Source organism: Rhinopithecus roxellana, chromosome 2 (genome assembly GCF_007565055.1).
Source record: "Rhinopithecus roxellana isolate Shanxi Qingling chromosome 2, ASM756505v1, whole genome shotgun sequence".
Taxonomy (NCBI): Eukaryota; Metazoa; Chordata; class Mammalia; order Primates; family Cercopithecidae; genus Rhinopithecus; species Rhinopithecus roxellana.
Genome location: NC_044550.1, coordinates 149,931,284 through 149,945,530, shown reverse-complemented (window position 1 = coordinate 149,945,530; position 14,247 = coordinate 149,931,284). Strand labels below are relative to the sequence as shown.

The window sequence follows — 14,247 nt, the reverse complement described above, 5'->3', positions numbered from 1 at the left end:
AAAGGGTCACAACCCAGAAGCCTACAGTGTTTTCTTTGTGTGTTTGGTGTATGTGTATGCACTGGGTAGGGGATGTGGTGTGGCCTGTAATATTTACAAAATTAAAGGCCTACATACTCTTCAGATCTAGCTCAAAATCATCCCTCCTCATTAAAATTCTACTATATCTACTAGGTTATGTTTACTTCACTTAGGAAAATTATTACACTATGTAGATGTTATGGGTTCAGGAGTAATAACTTTTCTCTCCAACTACATTATAAAAAACTGGAAGGCTTATATACCAATGCCCTCCCAATCATCCTGTCCCTAGTGCAAGGTTTCTCAATTTCAACACTACTGATATTTTGGACCAGATAATTCTTTGTGGAGTGCTGTCTTATACATTGTAGGATTTCTGGCAGTATCCCTGGCCTCCATCCACCAGATGCCAGTAGCACCCCACTTCCATCATTACAATAAAAAATATGTCTAGACATTGCCAACTGTCCCCAGTTGAGAACTGTTGCTTTAATGGATACGTACAGTAGATGCTTAAAAATACTGATTGCTCCTGTGTTAAATGAAGGAAGAACACTTACACCATCATCAAAATCATGAGATAGGAAGCAAGGTTTTGCTATGCTCAACTCGTTCATTCTTGGGTTTTGCTATGCCCAACTCCTACTGGTCATAAAGAATACCTTGATATTGACAATTAATACTGATACTAAGTTACCCTTTATAAAATTTTCACTAAGGTTGCTAAGAAAAATAAACATCACATCCCCATTTCAGTTTTGCTTACTTATGAACAATAGAATAACCAATTTGAGGAGTAGAGGAAACTTCAGCTACACACTAATAAATATTTATTTTTAAAGCATTTATTAACCAGATCAGGTGTGGTGGCTCATGCCTGTAATCTCAGCACTTTGGGAGGTCGGGGCGGGCAGATCACTTGAGGTCAGGAGTTCAAGACCAGCCTGGCCAACATGGCGAAACCTTGTCTCTACTTAAAAATAACATACACAAAAATTAGCCAGGTGTGGTGGCATGCAGCTGTAATTCCAGTTACTTGGGAGGCTGAGGTACAAGAACCGCTTGAACCTGGGAGGCAGAGGTTGCAGTGAGCTGAGATCGCACCACTGCCCACTGCACTTCAGCCTGGGTAACAGAGTGAGACTCTGGCTCAAAAAAAAAAGAAAAACAAAAACAAAACAAAACAAAAAAACCCTTTGAGTCACTAGAAAGTCCCCCATATATCTCAAGTTCTTGATACTTCTTATATACACAAAGACAGACACACATACACACATACACAGTGGGGGGGGGGGGCAGGAGGGAGTAACGCATTTAAGTTACCCCATTACAAACTGGCTCATATAGAAAATGGGCAAAAACAGGCTAAATTGAATTTATTTTTATAATGTTCTTCCCCTTTAGTAAAACAGTATTTTATAAATAATAAATAAATAATGAAGCATGGGCTGCATCTTGCTGAAGATATAATTCTTGCCCCCAAAGCAGTGTTTCTTGGTTACATCTTTGGTTGGCAATCATTTAAAAATAAAAAACAATAAATTTAGTTTTCTGGAAAGATCTCTTCTAAGTACCAGTCTCTTTTTCAAAATGCAAGCTTTGTTATAATTCTTCAGTGTTGCTGACCAATGTAATTGCCATAAATATGAAAGTTTCAAGTATTATAAAATTTTGCAGTACAGGAAATACTTTGGAAAGAGAAAGGAAATTCAAAATAATGCACAATATATTATTATAAGGCTAACAGATCTGTTCATACCACAGAACAGTGGTTCACAATGCAGTATGAAGGGTGGAGAGCCCCTCCAGGGGACAAATGGCAATGTCTGGAGATTTTTTGTTGTTACGACTGGGAAGTGCTACTGAAGTCTAGTGAGTGCAGTCAAAGATATTGCTAAATATCCTATAATGTATGGAACACTCCTCACAACAATTACTCAACCCTAAAAATGTCATAGTGCAAAGACTGAGAAACCTTGCCACATTTAGCAGAATGTAATACAGGCAGAAAACAATGGAAACACCTAGACTTACATTAATTTGTTTTTTTTCAACAAGGATATACTTTAGATTACATTTTTTCATAAAATGAGTTGATAATGATGGTGGTGAATCTGGATCGATAGGTACATAAGCAGCTGGGACTTGGAGAATTCTAAAGAAAAAAGTACACAGTCAGCACAGAATGTCTGTTGATTTAGTATTTGTTTAAGCATTTCTATTTCTCTATGCACTTTATTTTTTGTAGCCGCATAAAAATGGTTTCTGGAGCGCTTTATTGCTGATCAGAAATTTCCAATGTTTTCATTGACACTTAATTGGTAATAAACACCGTCATTTTAGCCGGGCACAGTGGCTCACACCTGTAATCCCAGCACTTTGGGAGGTTGAGGCAGGTGAATCACCTGAGGTCAGGAGTTCGAGACCAGCCTGACCAACATGGAGAAACCCTGTCTCTACTAAAAATACAAAAATAGCCAGGCGTGATGGTGGGCACCTGTAATCCCAGCTACTTGGGAGGCTGAGGCAGGAGAATTGCTTGAACCCGGGAGGTGGAGGTTGCAGTGAGCAGAGATCATACCATTGTACTCCAACCTGGGCAATAAGAGTGAAACTTCATCTCAAAAATAAATAAATAAATAAATAAACACTGTCATTTTATCTTTTCTTCATGAAAACCCTAAGTATTTACTATGTTAAATTCTCATCACTTAATATAGAGAAATACAAGATTTTTAAAAGTTAAGCATTTTAAGTAGCTTCAGGTATACTTTAAGGATATCAGATCTTTGCACATAGTAAGTTCTCAATAAATTTTGTCAATAATTGAGTGAAAGTAAATTTTTGTTGTTGTTGTTTTTGTTTATTGTTTTATAGAGATGGGGGTCTTGTTAAGTCACCAGGGTGGTCTCGAACTCCTGGCCTTAAATAATACTCCAGACTCAGCCTCCCAAAGTGCTGGGATTTACAGGTGTGAGCCACTGTGCCTGGCCAAAAGTAAATTTTTGAACATCTTTTGCTTTATACTTATATAATTAATTTACTAAGACACATATAGAATGAATAATCTCTTTCTTTGGCAGTTTATATTTATTGCAGAGTTCTAGAATAGAAATCACTACATGAGGATAACATTCTAGAACAATTTAAATGATTAAATATTTTGCAAATATTTGTTGGAACAGTGTCTTCCAATAGGTTCATATTTCAATCTATATCAACTATTATCCAAAACTCTAATTTACTGATTTATTGAATACCTTAGTGCTTAAATTTTCAAATTTTCAGTTATGGACAAAAAACATAGTCATGTTATCTGTGAAATCCTGTTTTCTTTTATCTAACTACAAAGTGTTATAAATTGTCATAATTGTTTTCCTTTAACAGACTAATGAAGCCCTTATATTTTGGAGATACTTATATGTTCTATTAGTAAAAGCTTCTAGTCTCTCCTAAATAAGCTCAGAATAATTAATTTAAATAATTAAAAATAATACTAGGGGAAATGCAAACTTCTTTAGCCTCTCTACAATTGACCAAATACAGAAAAATCCAATAGTAAATAGAACAGTAACTTGTAATATACTCTATTAAAAAATTACATTAGCTTGGAGTAACATCAAATTTACAGTTCTAAAAAATATTACCCTAAAATCCAAGAGGGTAAGTCTATCCCAGGTTGGCAGTAGAGACCAATTTCCCGAATTCCTTGAAAGTCACAGTGTAACAGCAGAAAATTTGATAATTCAGAAGCAGCATTAACCACAGTCTTGTAGGTATAGTAAACTGGAAGCTGGTTGTTGCATTCATCAAAACATACAGCTACTTTGTCCATGTAACAGGAGGCAGCCTTATGCACCAATTCCTGAAGAGTCATTTCACTGAAGTTTATCTAAACATCAATTTGCAGCAGAGAACCCTGTGTATATACAGAAGTGTTAGGGGGAGATGGAGTTTTAGTGAGCTCAGTGGAGGGACAGGGAGAAACTTCTCTATAATCATGTCTCACAAAAATAATTATATCAAAGATATATAAATGAAGAATCTCTGAACTTACGAAATGTCTATGGTGACTTTACTGAGGACAATGAGGTTGAAAATTAACTTGATACATCAACCTATGCTGGGTCAGAGCATCAAAAAAATTTGGGAGGGTAGTGGTATACACAGATGAAAATGAAGCAGGTAAAAATGGAGACCTCTCTCAACGGACCACAATGTAAATATGAAATATATAAAAAATTAATCAATAAAATCAAATTTAAGGGACCCCACACTTAATTTTTTTCACTTTCCTTCAGTAACTGTTACAGATTTGTTAAGATAAATTAGTCAAAATATTGTATGGTGACTTTCAAATTACTCATGTGGCCAGGTGCGGTGGCTCACACCTGTATTCTCAGCACTTTGGGAGGCCAAAGGGGGCGGATCACTTGAGGTCAGGAGTTCAAGATCAGCCTGGCCAACATGGTGAAACCCTGTCTCTACTAAAAATACAAAAATTAGCCACGCAAGGTGGCATGCACCTGTAATCCCAGCTACTCTGGAGGGTGAGGCAGGCGAATCACTTGAACCCAGGAGGCAGAGGTTGCAATGAGTCAGGATGGCGCCACTGCACTCCAGCCTGGGTGAGAGGGCAAGACTCCATCTCAAAATAAATAAATAAGTAAATGAAATAAAAATAAAACAAAATGATTAATGTAAATAAACTTTGCTTTTAAATTCCAGTAGGAGCTAAACTCAGATGAAAGCAAAATCAATCTTTGACAGAAGAAAAGTAAAAAACCCTATTCCTATTCATTCAGTTCTAGACAACTATATATAAAAACAGTGCTTATTACTCCTATAATATTAGTATTTTACAGAAGTCATACTTGTGTAATTGTCAAGAAGTAAACTCTTCATACTGTATATTTTATTTTTAAATTGCCAGTAAGTTCATTTAGACTGAAAATGTAATATTACAACTCAATAAAGCAGTATATCAATGCAATGTTCTCTGGGTTTCTTAATGCAGATTATACTAAAAGAAGATTTGAAACAGTATTTCAAGAAAGAAACACTCGGGATCAATGGTAAAAGAAAAACTCACAGTGTTTCCTTGAAGGTAAAGGTTATTTTTTTCCCTCTGTGAACTCTATTTTCCATATTTTAAAGCAAGTAAGACTTACCAAATAGTCTACTTCAGTAAAGTTTTGCTTGTTTTTTGAGACAGAGTCTCGCTCTGTTCCCCAGGCTGGAGTGCAGTGGCGCCATCTCGGCTCACTGCAATCTCTGCCTCCCAGGTTCAAGAGATTCTCCCACCTCAAGTTCCCGAGTAGCTGGGATTACAAGTGCGCGCTATCACGTCCGGCTAATTTTTGTTTTTATTTTTTTTTTAAGTAGAGACGGGGTTTCTCCATGTTGGCCAGGTTGGTTTTCAACTCCTGACCTCAAGTGATCCACCTACCTTGGCCTACCAAAACGTTAGGATGACAGGCGGAGCCACCGCGCCTGGCCAAGTTTTTTTTTTTTTTTTTTTCTTTTTTTCTTTTTTAATTTGTTCACACCTATTTGAACTGATTTCCCGACTGACTCAATTTTCATTTATATTAACTAATTAACATCAATTAGAAAAAAAATCCTAAAGAGAGTAAAATGAACCAGTAAATGCCAAGACCCATCAGTTTGAAAATGCTGTGATTTCTAAATATAAAGTTTAAACATGTAAGGCAACTTTGGTACTTACATTGTTTTTAGTAAGCATTTCTATACATATTAGCTCTTTTTTATGCACAAGATACAATTTTAAGCTTTTCTCAGACATACAATGATCATTATGTAAATATAAGGAAGGCTTTCTGCAGCATGCGCTCAAACGATGAGGAATGAGTTTATTTCGCAACATACAGGTAGTGCGGAAGGGTACCTACACATCTATACGATAATTAAGATGTTTCTTTCCATTTTCCCAATAGTTGCTACAGAGATTTAAGGTAAAACCCATTCTTGTTGTTTCAGGTTTTCATTTTCATTCATGAATCACAAATAACATTCTCTGCAGTAGAGAATACTATACTTAATAATGCCCAAATGTTTGAGACTTCAAAAAGGAAAAAAAAAATAGCAAACTCTGGTAAGCAGATTTTATATGTAAAAGGAATAAATTTAAGATATTTGCTACTTTACAACCGTAGAAGCTGCTATTTAGTCAACAGAGATCTTAAGAATGTCAACAAATTCTACTGGTATGGGGCCTCTCTCTAGGTCACTGGCTGTTTTAAAAATGGATAAATAATCTAGAAACTTTATTTTCCCAATCCACCTGCTTCTTAATTTACGGTATGCAGCGAGTAACAATGCACTTTATAGCTTCCTAAACATTTCTTCACTGCTCTTCGAAACCACTCTAGGGGGTAGCGGAGCGCAGAGCACACTTATTTCCATTTGAATGCAGGGAAGGAGGGCCGGAGGCTAGTGACGCAGGAGTGTACACACAGGTCAAGGTTAGTCTGCACCACACCAGCACGCCAGACCCCGATGTATCAAATCTGAGGCCAGGCAGTGGTCCTGAAGCTGAGCAAATGTGTGTGGAAGCAGGCTTAGGCCTCGCGGCACTTCGCCTCCCTTACACCGACCCCCGCCGGACACCGCGCCCTGCGGCGACTCACTTAGCAAGTCTCGCGGATTAGGTTTGATCGCATTCGGATCTTTCCCGGACGGCTCGTCACGGATACTTCTCACCGCGAAGCTGCAGCTCCCAGAAGCCGTAAAGCTATCCCAGAGCGAGGCCCCATACGCAAATCTTCCGCGTCGCCATGTGACGTCAGTACGAGCGACCCCAGGCAGGCTGTGTCGAGCTGACCCTGCCTCTCCTGAAGCCGAAGCGCCAACTTGAGAGAAGAGTTCTGTAGGCTTTTTCACTTTTGGTTATCTGCTCTGGCGCTCTTTGGGGTCGCGCATGGTCTCGGACAGGGTTTGCAAGGACTTTGGAGCTGACCAGTTTGTAGTCATAACCCTTTCGTACTTGCCAAGAAACTCTGGGCAAGACTTGAATTTTGAGCCGCAGTATTCTCGTTCATAAGGTGAGAATAAAAACATCACCTAGGGTTGATGTGAAGAGAGATGAAATCATTGTGAAATAGGAGAGTTATTGGCCTTCAACCAATGACATTTTCTGAAAACGTGCTGGAGATATGGCTGCAGCAGTGACGCCTGCAAACGACGTTCCTGTCATCATGATGCTGACCTTTTAATTGGGAAGCAGATTGAAACGATAAGGAATTTGACAGGAGCATTTATTAGGACCTGTAAAGAAATTAAAGCAGGTCCGAGGTGGAGTTTTGTAAACTATATGCCTGAATACAAGTTTCTGTTTCCAAGGGAATTGTTACAGTTGGAGACATGTCAATTATCACAGTAAGCGTCAAGGGTAGTAACAGCGGTGTTTTAAAGCTACTGTCTAGTGGCAGAGTAATCGGGATTTTTTTGTTTGGGGATTTTAGCCGGGGGAGGGATTGCGAATTCAGCTCTGCATCAAAACAGTACTTGAAAAAAAGGGACGCTATCGCAGCCGTAGTTGTTGGTGACAAGAAAACTGTGGTACGAATCTAAGCAAAAAATATCTCCACATGCCAGCTATAGTTTTCCAAGATGTCCCATGGGCTACTCAAACTGACACAGCCTTATTTATGTATTTAGGTTGGAAGTGGGCAAAAGTGTATCTTGTCTATGTTTCTATGTTGGGATGACACCATCATCCACCCAGCCAGCCAGTTAACCTTCCCACTTACCCTTTTACATCCTGGGTCCTCTAGTTCTCAGTCTTAAGACCAGCACCCGGCTGGCTACATCAGAATTGCAAGGAGTGATATTTTAAAAGATTCCAAATTCCTGGACTCCATCCCCAGAGGTTCATCTCCTAGTTTTCTAGGAGGGGCCCTAGAACCTGCGTTTTTTAGATGTTCATCGCCATTACTGCCACTTTAGTTCAGGTGTACTTGGTCAGCTTTTTCCTAAAACGTTTTCAGTTTTGTTTGCCTTTGATTGACTCTAAATTGCTGCCAAAATGATGTTTTATTATTCCAGTATCATCTTCCAACTCTGTGATATTAATAATCTTTTTAAAAGTTTTTCTTCCCTTGCAGTATCTATTTCCCTTGTTTCCTTTTTCTTTCTCCTGTTGGTTTTGTGCTCTATCTTTCATAAGAAGAGGCTTTCCTAGGATGTCTAGTGGTCATTATCTGCTCATATGTAAGTGGGGGGGATATTTAAAAGTTGATTGGAAGATCTTGAGCCCATAGGACGTTTGTTGAAAATCAAGTGGGAGAGGAGGGATATGGAGGCTGGGGTATGTCTCAGAATTTAGTACAATTTTCACTTAATTCTCTTATTTTAAGTGCCTGGTGTCTTCCATTACAGAGACCCCGTTTTACTACTGAACAATAAAGAAAAGCCTTCAGATCCGCATCCCGCAGGGTCTCCACTCTTGGCTTTGGCGCCCCCCTCCCTCTTTCTCTGTAGAAGGGAGGTTCTTCCTTTCTTCTCCCTTCTTTCGCCTTCAGAATAAGGCTGGGGGGGTGGCATAAAGGATGTAACTCTCCTAAATGAACTTCCAGTCCTTTTAGTTACCCTCTTCACTTCTGCTTCCTGAAGACAGTTTCTGAGCTTTTTAGGGGTTTCTGTGATACAAATAGAATTGCTTGTTGGTTTTGCTCACTGGGGGTTTACAATTCAGCTTTTTCGAGTCAACTGAGCCCTTTGCTGTTGATTCCAGAATTTTATTTCCATTATTCCTTTTCCTTAACCCTCAAGAGTTTATGACTTTAAAAATCCTGTTACTGTCATTTTCAGGGACTCTTAGGGAGCAAATGTACAACACTATGTTTAAGACAGCATTTTTACCTGATAATCCAGGGTTATCATTCTAAAACATATACTAGATCAGTCATAGCATTCTTCTGCTATGAGAATAAGAAGCTTCAATGATCCCTTGTTGCCTGCATAACATTCAGACTGTTCAGCAAGGTAAACAAGAGAGCTCATTTTCTTTCTAACTCGCTCTCACAGCAGGCCACAGCTCCCCCACCCATCTTCCACATTCCCCATACCTGATACTGTAAACTCTAGTCATAATGAGAGGCTAGTAAGAGTTCTGAGCATACAAAGTCCTTATCATGTTTCCACATCTGTGTTTTGGCTGGGCTCAGGCTGAAATACCCTTCTTTCTCCATGTCTGCCTGATGAAAATATAGCTTAAACATCACGTCTTCAGCGATGCCTTTCTTCAAGCCCTGAAGAATAATTTATCCAGACTCCTCCAAACTCCATCCCATGAACCCACCATACTCTTGGGAGGGGTCATTTGTCATGGGACCTGCAAATTCTGGGTTTGCCAAGAACGTAAGGTCCTAACTGCTCTTTACCCTAGGTCATTTTTCAGGGTTGTTTGGGATGATCCGTTTCATAGCTCAAGTATTCTTCCCAAAGAGTAGGCTTGCTTCCACTTAACTACAAAAGTAGTGAATCCCCCAAACTCAGTGTTCCTCTCCTATAATGTAACCCACTGACTGCATGTGCAGACATCCATGGGGGCCCATCTTCACCATCCCGGTGGGACTTGGGGGACATGGAAAACTGGCATAAACATGAAGTTCTGAATTCTGCTTTTGCCATAAATTACAAAGTTCTTTGTCACTCAGGAATCCAAGTTTACTGCCATAAAACAGATAACAGGCTATCTTATTAACTTTGAAATAGGTTTCAATTCCAGACCCTTCCCAGACAGCGACATATATTTCTTACAGCATCAGTTATTGTTGCTGCATTATTTCCAAATCTGACCTCCTATGCTAAATAGCACCCTTATAGCAGGGATTCATGTCTTATGTGCTTGTTTCCCAAACCATCTTTTTTTTTTTTTTTTTTTTAACTCTGCTCCATCCACTTACATTGTTCCAGTTGCAGGGAAATATTAAATGCCCACCCTGTACCCTGCTGATACTTTGTACCTTGACTGGCACTACTCTACTTACTTTAGGGCTCATCTCTCAGTTGTCAATGTCATTGTTTCCTTTAAAAAAAGTTCAAAAATAATTTGGAAAATCGTTGACTCTACTTGAAAACAAGGTTAGGTAGGTCCTCCTGTTATGTGCTCTTGTAGCACATTATCACAGTTGGGATAATAAGGCATTGTGTGATTTACTCTAACAGTGTTCAGCTGCTCAGAAGGCAGAGCGCAAATTAGTGGGTTTTTCAGGCTTGGTGTTTTGACAAGTATTAGTCTGTTCTCATATGCTTCAAGTAAATATCTGAGACTGGCTAATTTATAAAGAAAAAAGGTTTAATTGACTCAGTTCCACATGGCTGGGGAGCCCTCAGGAAACTTAAAATCATGGTGGAAGGCACCTCTTCACAGAGCACGAGGAAAGAACAGCTAACTATGAAAGTAGAATGGAAGGCCAGGAGTGGTGGCTCACGCCTGTAATCCCAGCACTTTGGGAGGCCGAGGTGGGCAGATCATGAGGTCAAGAGATCAAGACCATCCTGGCCAAAACGGTGAAACCGTCTCTATGAAAAATATAAAAATTAACTGGGCATGGTGGCACATGCCTGTAGTCCCAGCTACTCAGGAGGCTGAGGCAGGAGAATCACTTGAACCCAGGAGGCGGAGGTTGCAGTGAGCGGAGATTGTGCCACTGCACTCCAGCCTGGCGACGCAGTGAGACTCCATCTCAAAAAACAAAACAAAACAAAAACCCTTACTCTTTGCTTTAACAATAACAAGCGTGGTAAGCGTGGTGTCGGTCCATAAGTTAGATAGGCAGTTGCTAGGCAGATGTCCTTGCAGAAGTATGTGTGTATGTGTGTGTTCAGATTGTGGTGGCCTTTGTGCAGGTTGTAAATTTTTGTAGTCTTTTGATAGTTCTTGTTATCAACCATATGTATATAAGAACCCTTCCCCTTCATGTCCTTTCCTGGCTCCATTTATCAGGGTTTTAATACAAGTGACTCCATTTTCAATTTGACAACTTTCACATTTCCTCTTTTGATCAAGGTCTTTCTCAAAAGCATCACTGATCAATCATCCTGTGTGTAGGTTTTGATGTCTCTTGGTGCCAGTCTGCCCCCATGTTGAAGGGAGTCATTGGTAACTAAGAATTAGCATCAAAATCCTTTAGCCACATTTGAGCAACAAAAGAGGTTTGGAGGGAGTGGATCTCAAGCTAAGTCTACCTGGAGTCCATTGTTAAGTTCAATTTTGTCTCTTCCACAGGCACTGGCTATCATCTCAAAGTGCTGGGAGAGCATTATTCTGTTAGGAGTTGCATTTCTATGCAAATTTGACAAGAAACAGGTATAAAGTTCTTAAAAAAAAATACAAAGTAACTATCTCAGCATAATAGTTTTGAGCCATTAACCTAGGCTTAAAGGCAACCAACTGAATAAATCAAATGATCATGAGGAATTAGGTGAGACCTGTTATACCATGTGGCCTATTTTCTTATTTTGTGTATATAAATTCCCCAAAGGAATGTATCCAGGTACAGCATGTAGTATGAGCAAAAGCACAGACATCTCTTTGTTTAGCTGGTACACAGCAATCCTATTATTTGGCATTCCATGACTGGCCTGAATTAAAGCAGAGAGAGCTAACTCTGTTTTAAAAAAGACCGTTAGTACAATTTGAACAAAAAGTTTACTGAGGATGTTGCCAGTATTACCCCCTGGGTGGACTAAAGGATTTAAGTCAGATTCTGTCAAGTCACTCACACTATCTACTGATTGTGAAATTTCAATTACACCATTATCCTGCCAAATGAAAGAGGCAGGCATAAACAAGGAAGAATAAAGAGGGGCAAAAGTGTCATTAGGATGGGGAGTTATGTTCCATCATCTTGGAAAAAGCTGCCCACAGTATGAAGATGTTAACTTTTCATTCCGTTTTACAGGTTATAGCATTGAGCAGTTTTGTGAACCTTTGGGCATGAGATTTCTCCCTTAAAATTCAGTTAGTTTGAGCTTGGGCTTTAAGAACATAGCAAGTCTCATTTTTAGTAATTCTATGGACGAATGTTGGATTGGAGGAACCTAGAAGAATTAAAGATCCAGTCCAGCGACCAAGGTTTACCTAGTTGCACAGCAATTTTCTTAACACTGGCAGGTGCCCTACTAGTAATCTTTCCTGTCTGTGACCAGTTTATCCTTAACATGGGAGACTTTTTCTTTGGATACCTTCACTATTAAGTATGTAGTATTTTCAGGGTGTTACCTTTCACTTAGTTAATATGCATTTATGTTCCCTCTGTCATTTGATGGCTTGATTGCTCATTTCTTTTAAGCACTGAATAATATTCTATTGTCTGAATGTACTACAGTTTATCTATTCATGTACCTAACCACCCCGACACTTTGAATCTAATCCTGCTCTTCACATGACACTCCCTCTTTCCCCATAGTGCTTCCAAGGAACTTGCCACGATGTAGTGCTTACTTAGCATTGCATTTCTAATTACTTTATTTGTCCCTCATAGTCAACCAGACGTTTTGCCTGTTTCGTAAGAGATGGCCTATTTATTGAAATGCCTGGATCAGAGAAATAAGATATGACTAGGTGGTGCCAAGAATGGAACCTGGAAGTTGTCTTCATGCTGTTTACCATAATGCACCAACTAAAGTCACCATTAAAAAAAAAAAAAAAGCACACACATATTTAAACATACTTATTACACATATTTATCAACAAGGCATCACAAATAAGTCACAAAAAGTAGGCTTAGTTTAGTTCACAATATAAATCCCGTGAAAACACATTTTTCATCTCTGCAGTTTATAATACTCTACGTATATAAATTTAAAGCAGTTAAACAACATTTGAGATTAAATTGGTAAAAAAAAAAAAAAAAATTGTAATTGAATTCAGACTTCAGAAAATTGTGAAGTAAAAGGCCATGATGGAGAAATATTAAGAAATCTGTAGAATTACCAAACTGTCACAGTATTATTTTTCCTTTACAAAAGCATCTCAGTAAAACAAAAACTACAGAAAACGCAAAGTAAAATCAGAGATTTTGGTTTAGTACTTTCCCTGAGTCTCTTGTTTTAAAAATCAAAGTAAGGCCAGTTCAAAATTGACCCACAGGTCTTGCCTCCTCCATGCTGCCATGGGGAATACATTTAAGACAAGAGGCTGCACATGTTGAGGTGGTCCCAGGGCTTTATTCAAATGCCAATTTGCCCGTGTCACTGCCACAGGGTTATCTGACCCACTGCTGCATGTGGGCTTACAGAGCTGTCAAAATTTTATCTTGGCCTGCTATAATATAATATGTGAGACTATATACCAAAGGAAGACAAACAGTTTCAGTTATTAATAAATATTAAATTTCTAAATGGATCTGGACACTATATACATCAAATTATGGTAACATAACAGAAACAAACACTCATGTTTAAAAATTCTTACATAAACAAAGGTTTGGGGTCATCTTAAACTTCTAAATCTCAGATGTTACAAGAAAAAACTTCAAGAAAGAAATCAAACTCATTAGATCTTAATAAAGTAGAAAAAAGTGATTATAAGATGATACTAATTCCCCAAAGTGGTTGACTCTTTGATCCTTAAACAAAACTGGCCCCTATTATGTCTGGACTTGATCACTTAATTGCAATAATGTTTATGTGTACATGTGTACATCTACATGTATATATGCTTGCAAGTGATCAAGCACTTCATTAAAAAAGCATATGATAATTAAGGATAAAGGGATTGTTTGAATCTAAAAATCTAGTTTTTATTTCAAATGTACCAGGTTACTTGCTGAGCTTATAGTATCGGCACTAAATACTATGGATCACATTTTCTTTTCTTTTCTTTTTTTGTTTTTTTTGAGACGGAGTCTCGCTCTGTCGCCCAAACTGGAGTGCAGTGGCCAGATCTCAGCTCACTGCAAGCTCCGCCTTTCGGGTTCACGCCATTCTCCTGCCTCAGCCTCCCGAGTAGCTGGGACTACAGGCGCCCGCCACCTCGCCCGGCTAGTTTTTTGTATTTTTTAGTAGAGACGGGGTTTCACCGTGTTAGCCAGGATGGTCTCGATCTCCTGACCTTGTGATCCGCCCGTCTCGGCCTCCCAAAGTGCTGGGATTACAGGCTTGAGCCACCGCGCCCGGCCTATGGATCACATTTTCTAGTCAAATGTAGGAAAAACGTTTTCCACAGATTTTTACAACCCTTTTTAGGACATCTCA

General features: G+C 39.0%; 1 protein-coding gene across 7 annotated transcripts in view; it reads right to left on the bottom strand.

The window, feature by feature from the left end:
* The window catches only part of AASDH (aminoadipate-semialdehyde dehydrogenase), a 43,172-nt gene extending 36,355 nt beyond the window's left edge, over positions 1–6,817 (bottom strand). For 2 of the 7 annotated variants that reach the window (XM_010355233.2, XM_030922203.1), the window contains exons 1-3: positions 6,672–6,817; positions 3,669–3,940; positions 2,056–2,176 (exon numbers count right to left, since the gene is read on the bottom strand). In XM_010355233.2, coding sequence (XP_010353535.1) covers positions 2,056–2,176; positions 3,669–3,898 — 351 coding nt within the window. In that variant the 5' untranslated portion in view covers positions 3,899–3,940; positions 6,672–6,817. Of the gene's footprint in view, positions 1–2,055; positions 2,177–3,668; positions 3,941–6,671 lie in introns of those variants that run through there. The other 5 variants (XM_030922213.1, XM_030922220.1, XM_030922211.1 and 2 more) reach the window with 5 other exon arrangements.
* Between the last annotated feature and the right edge of the window lie 7,430 nt (positions 6,818–14,247).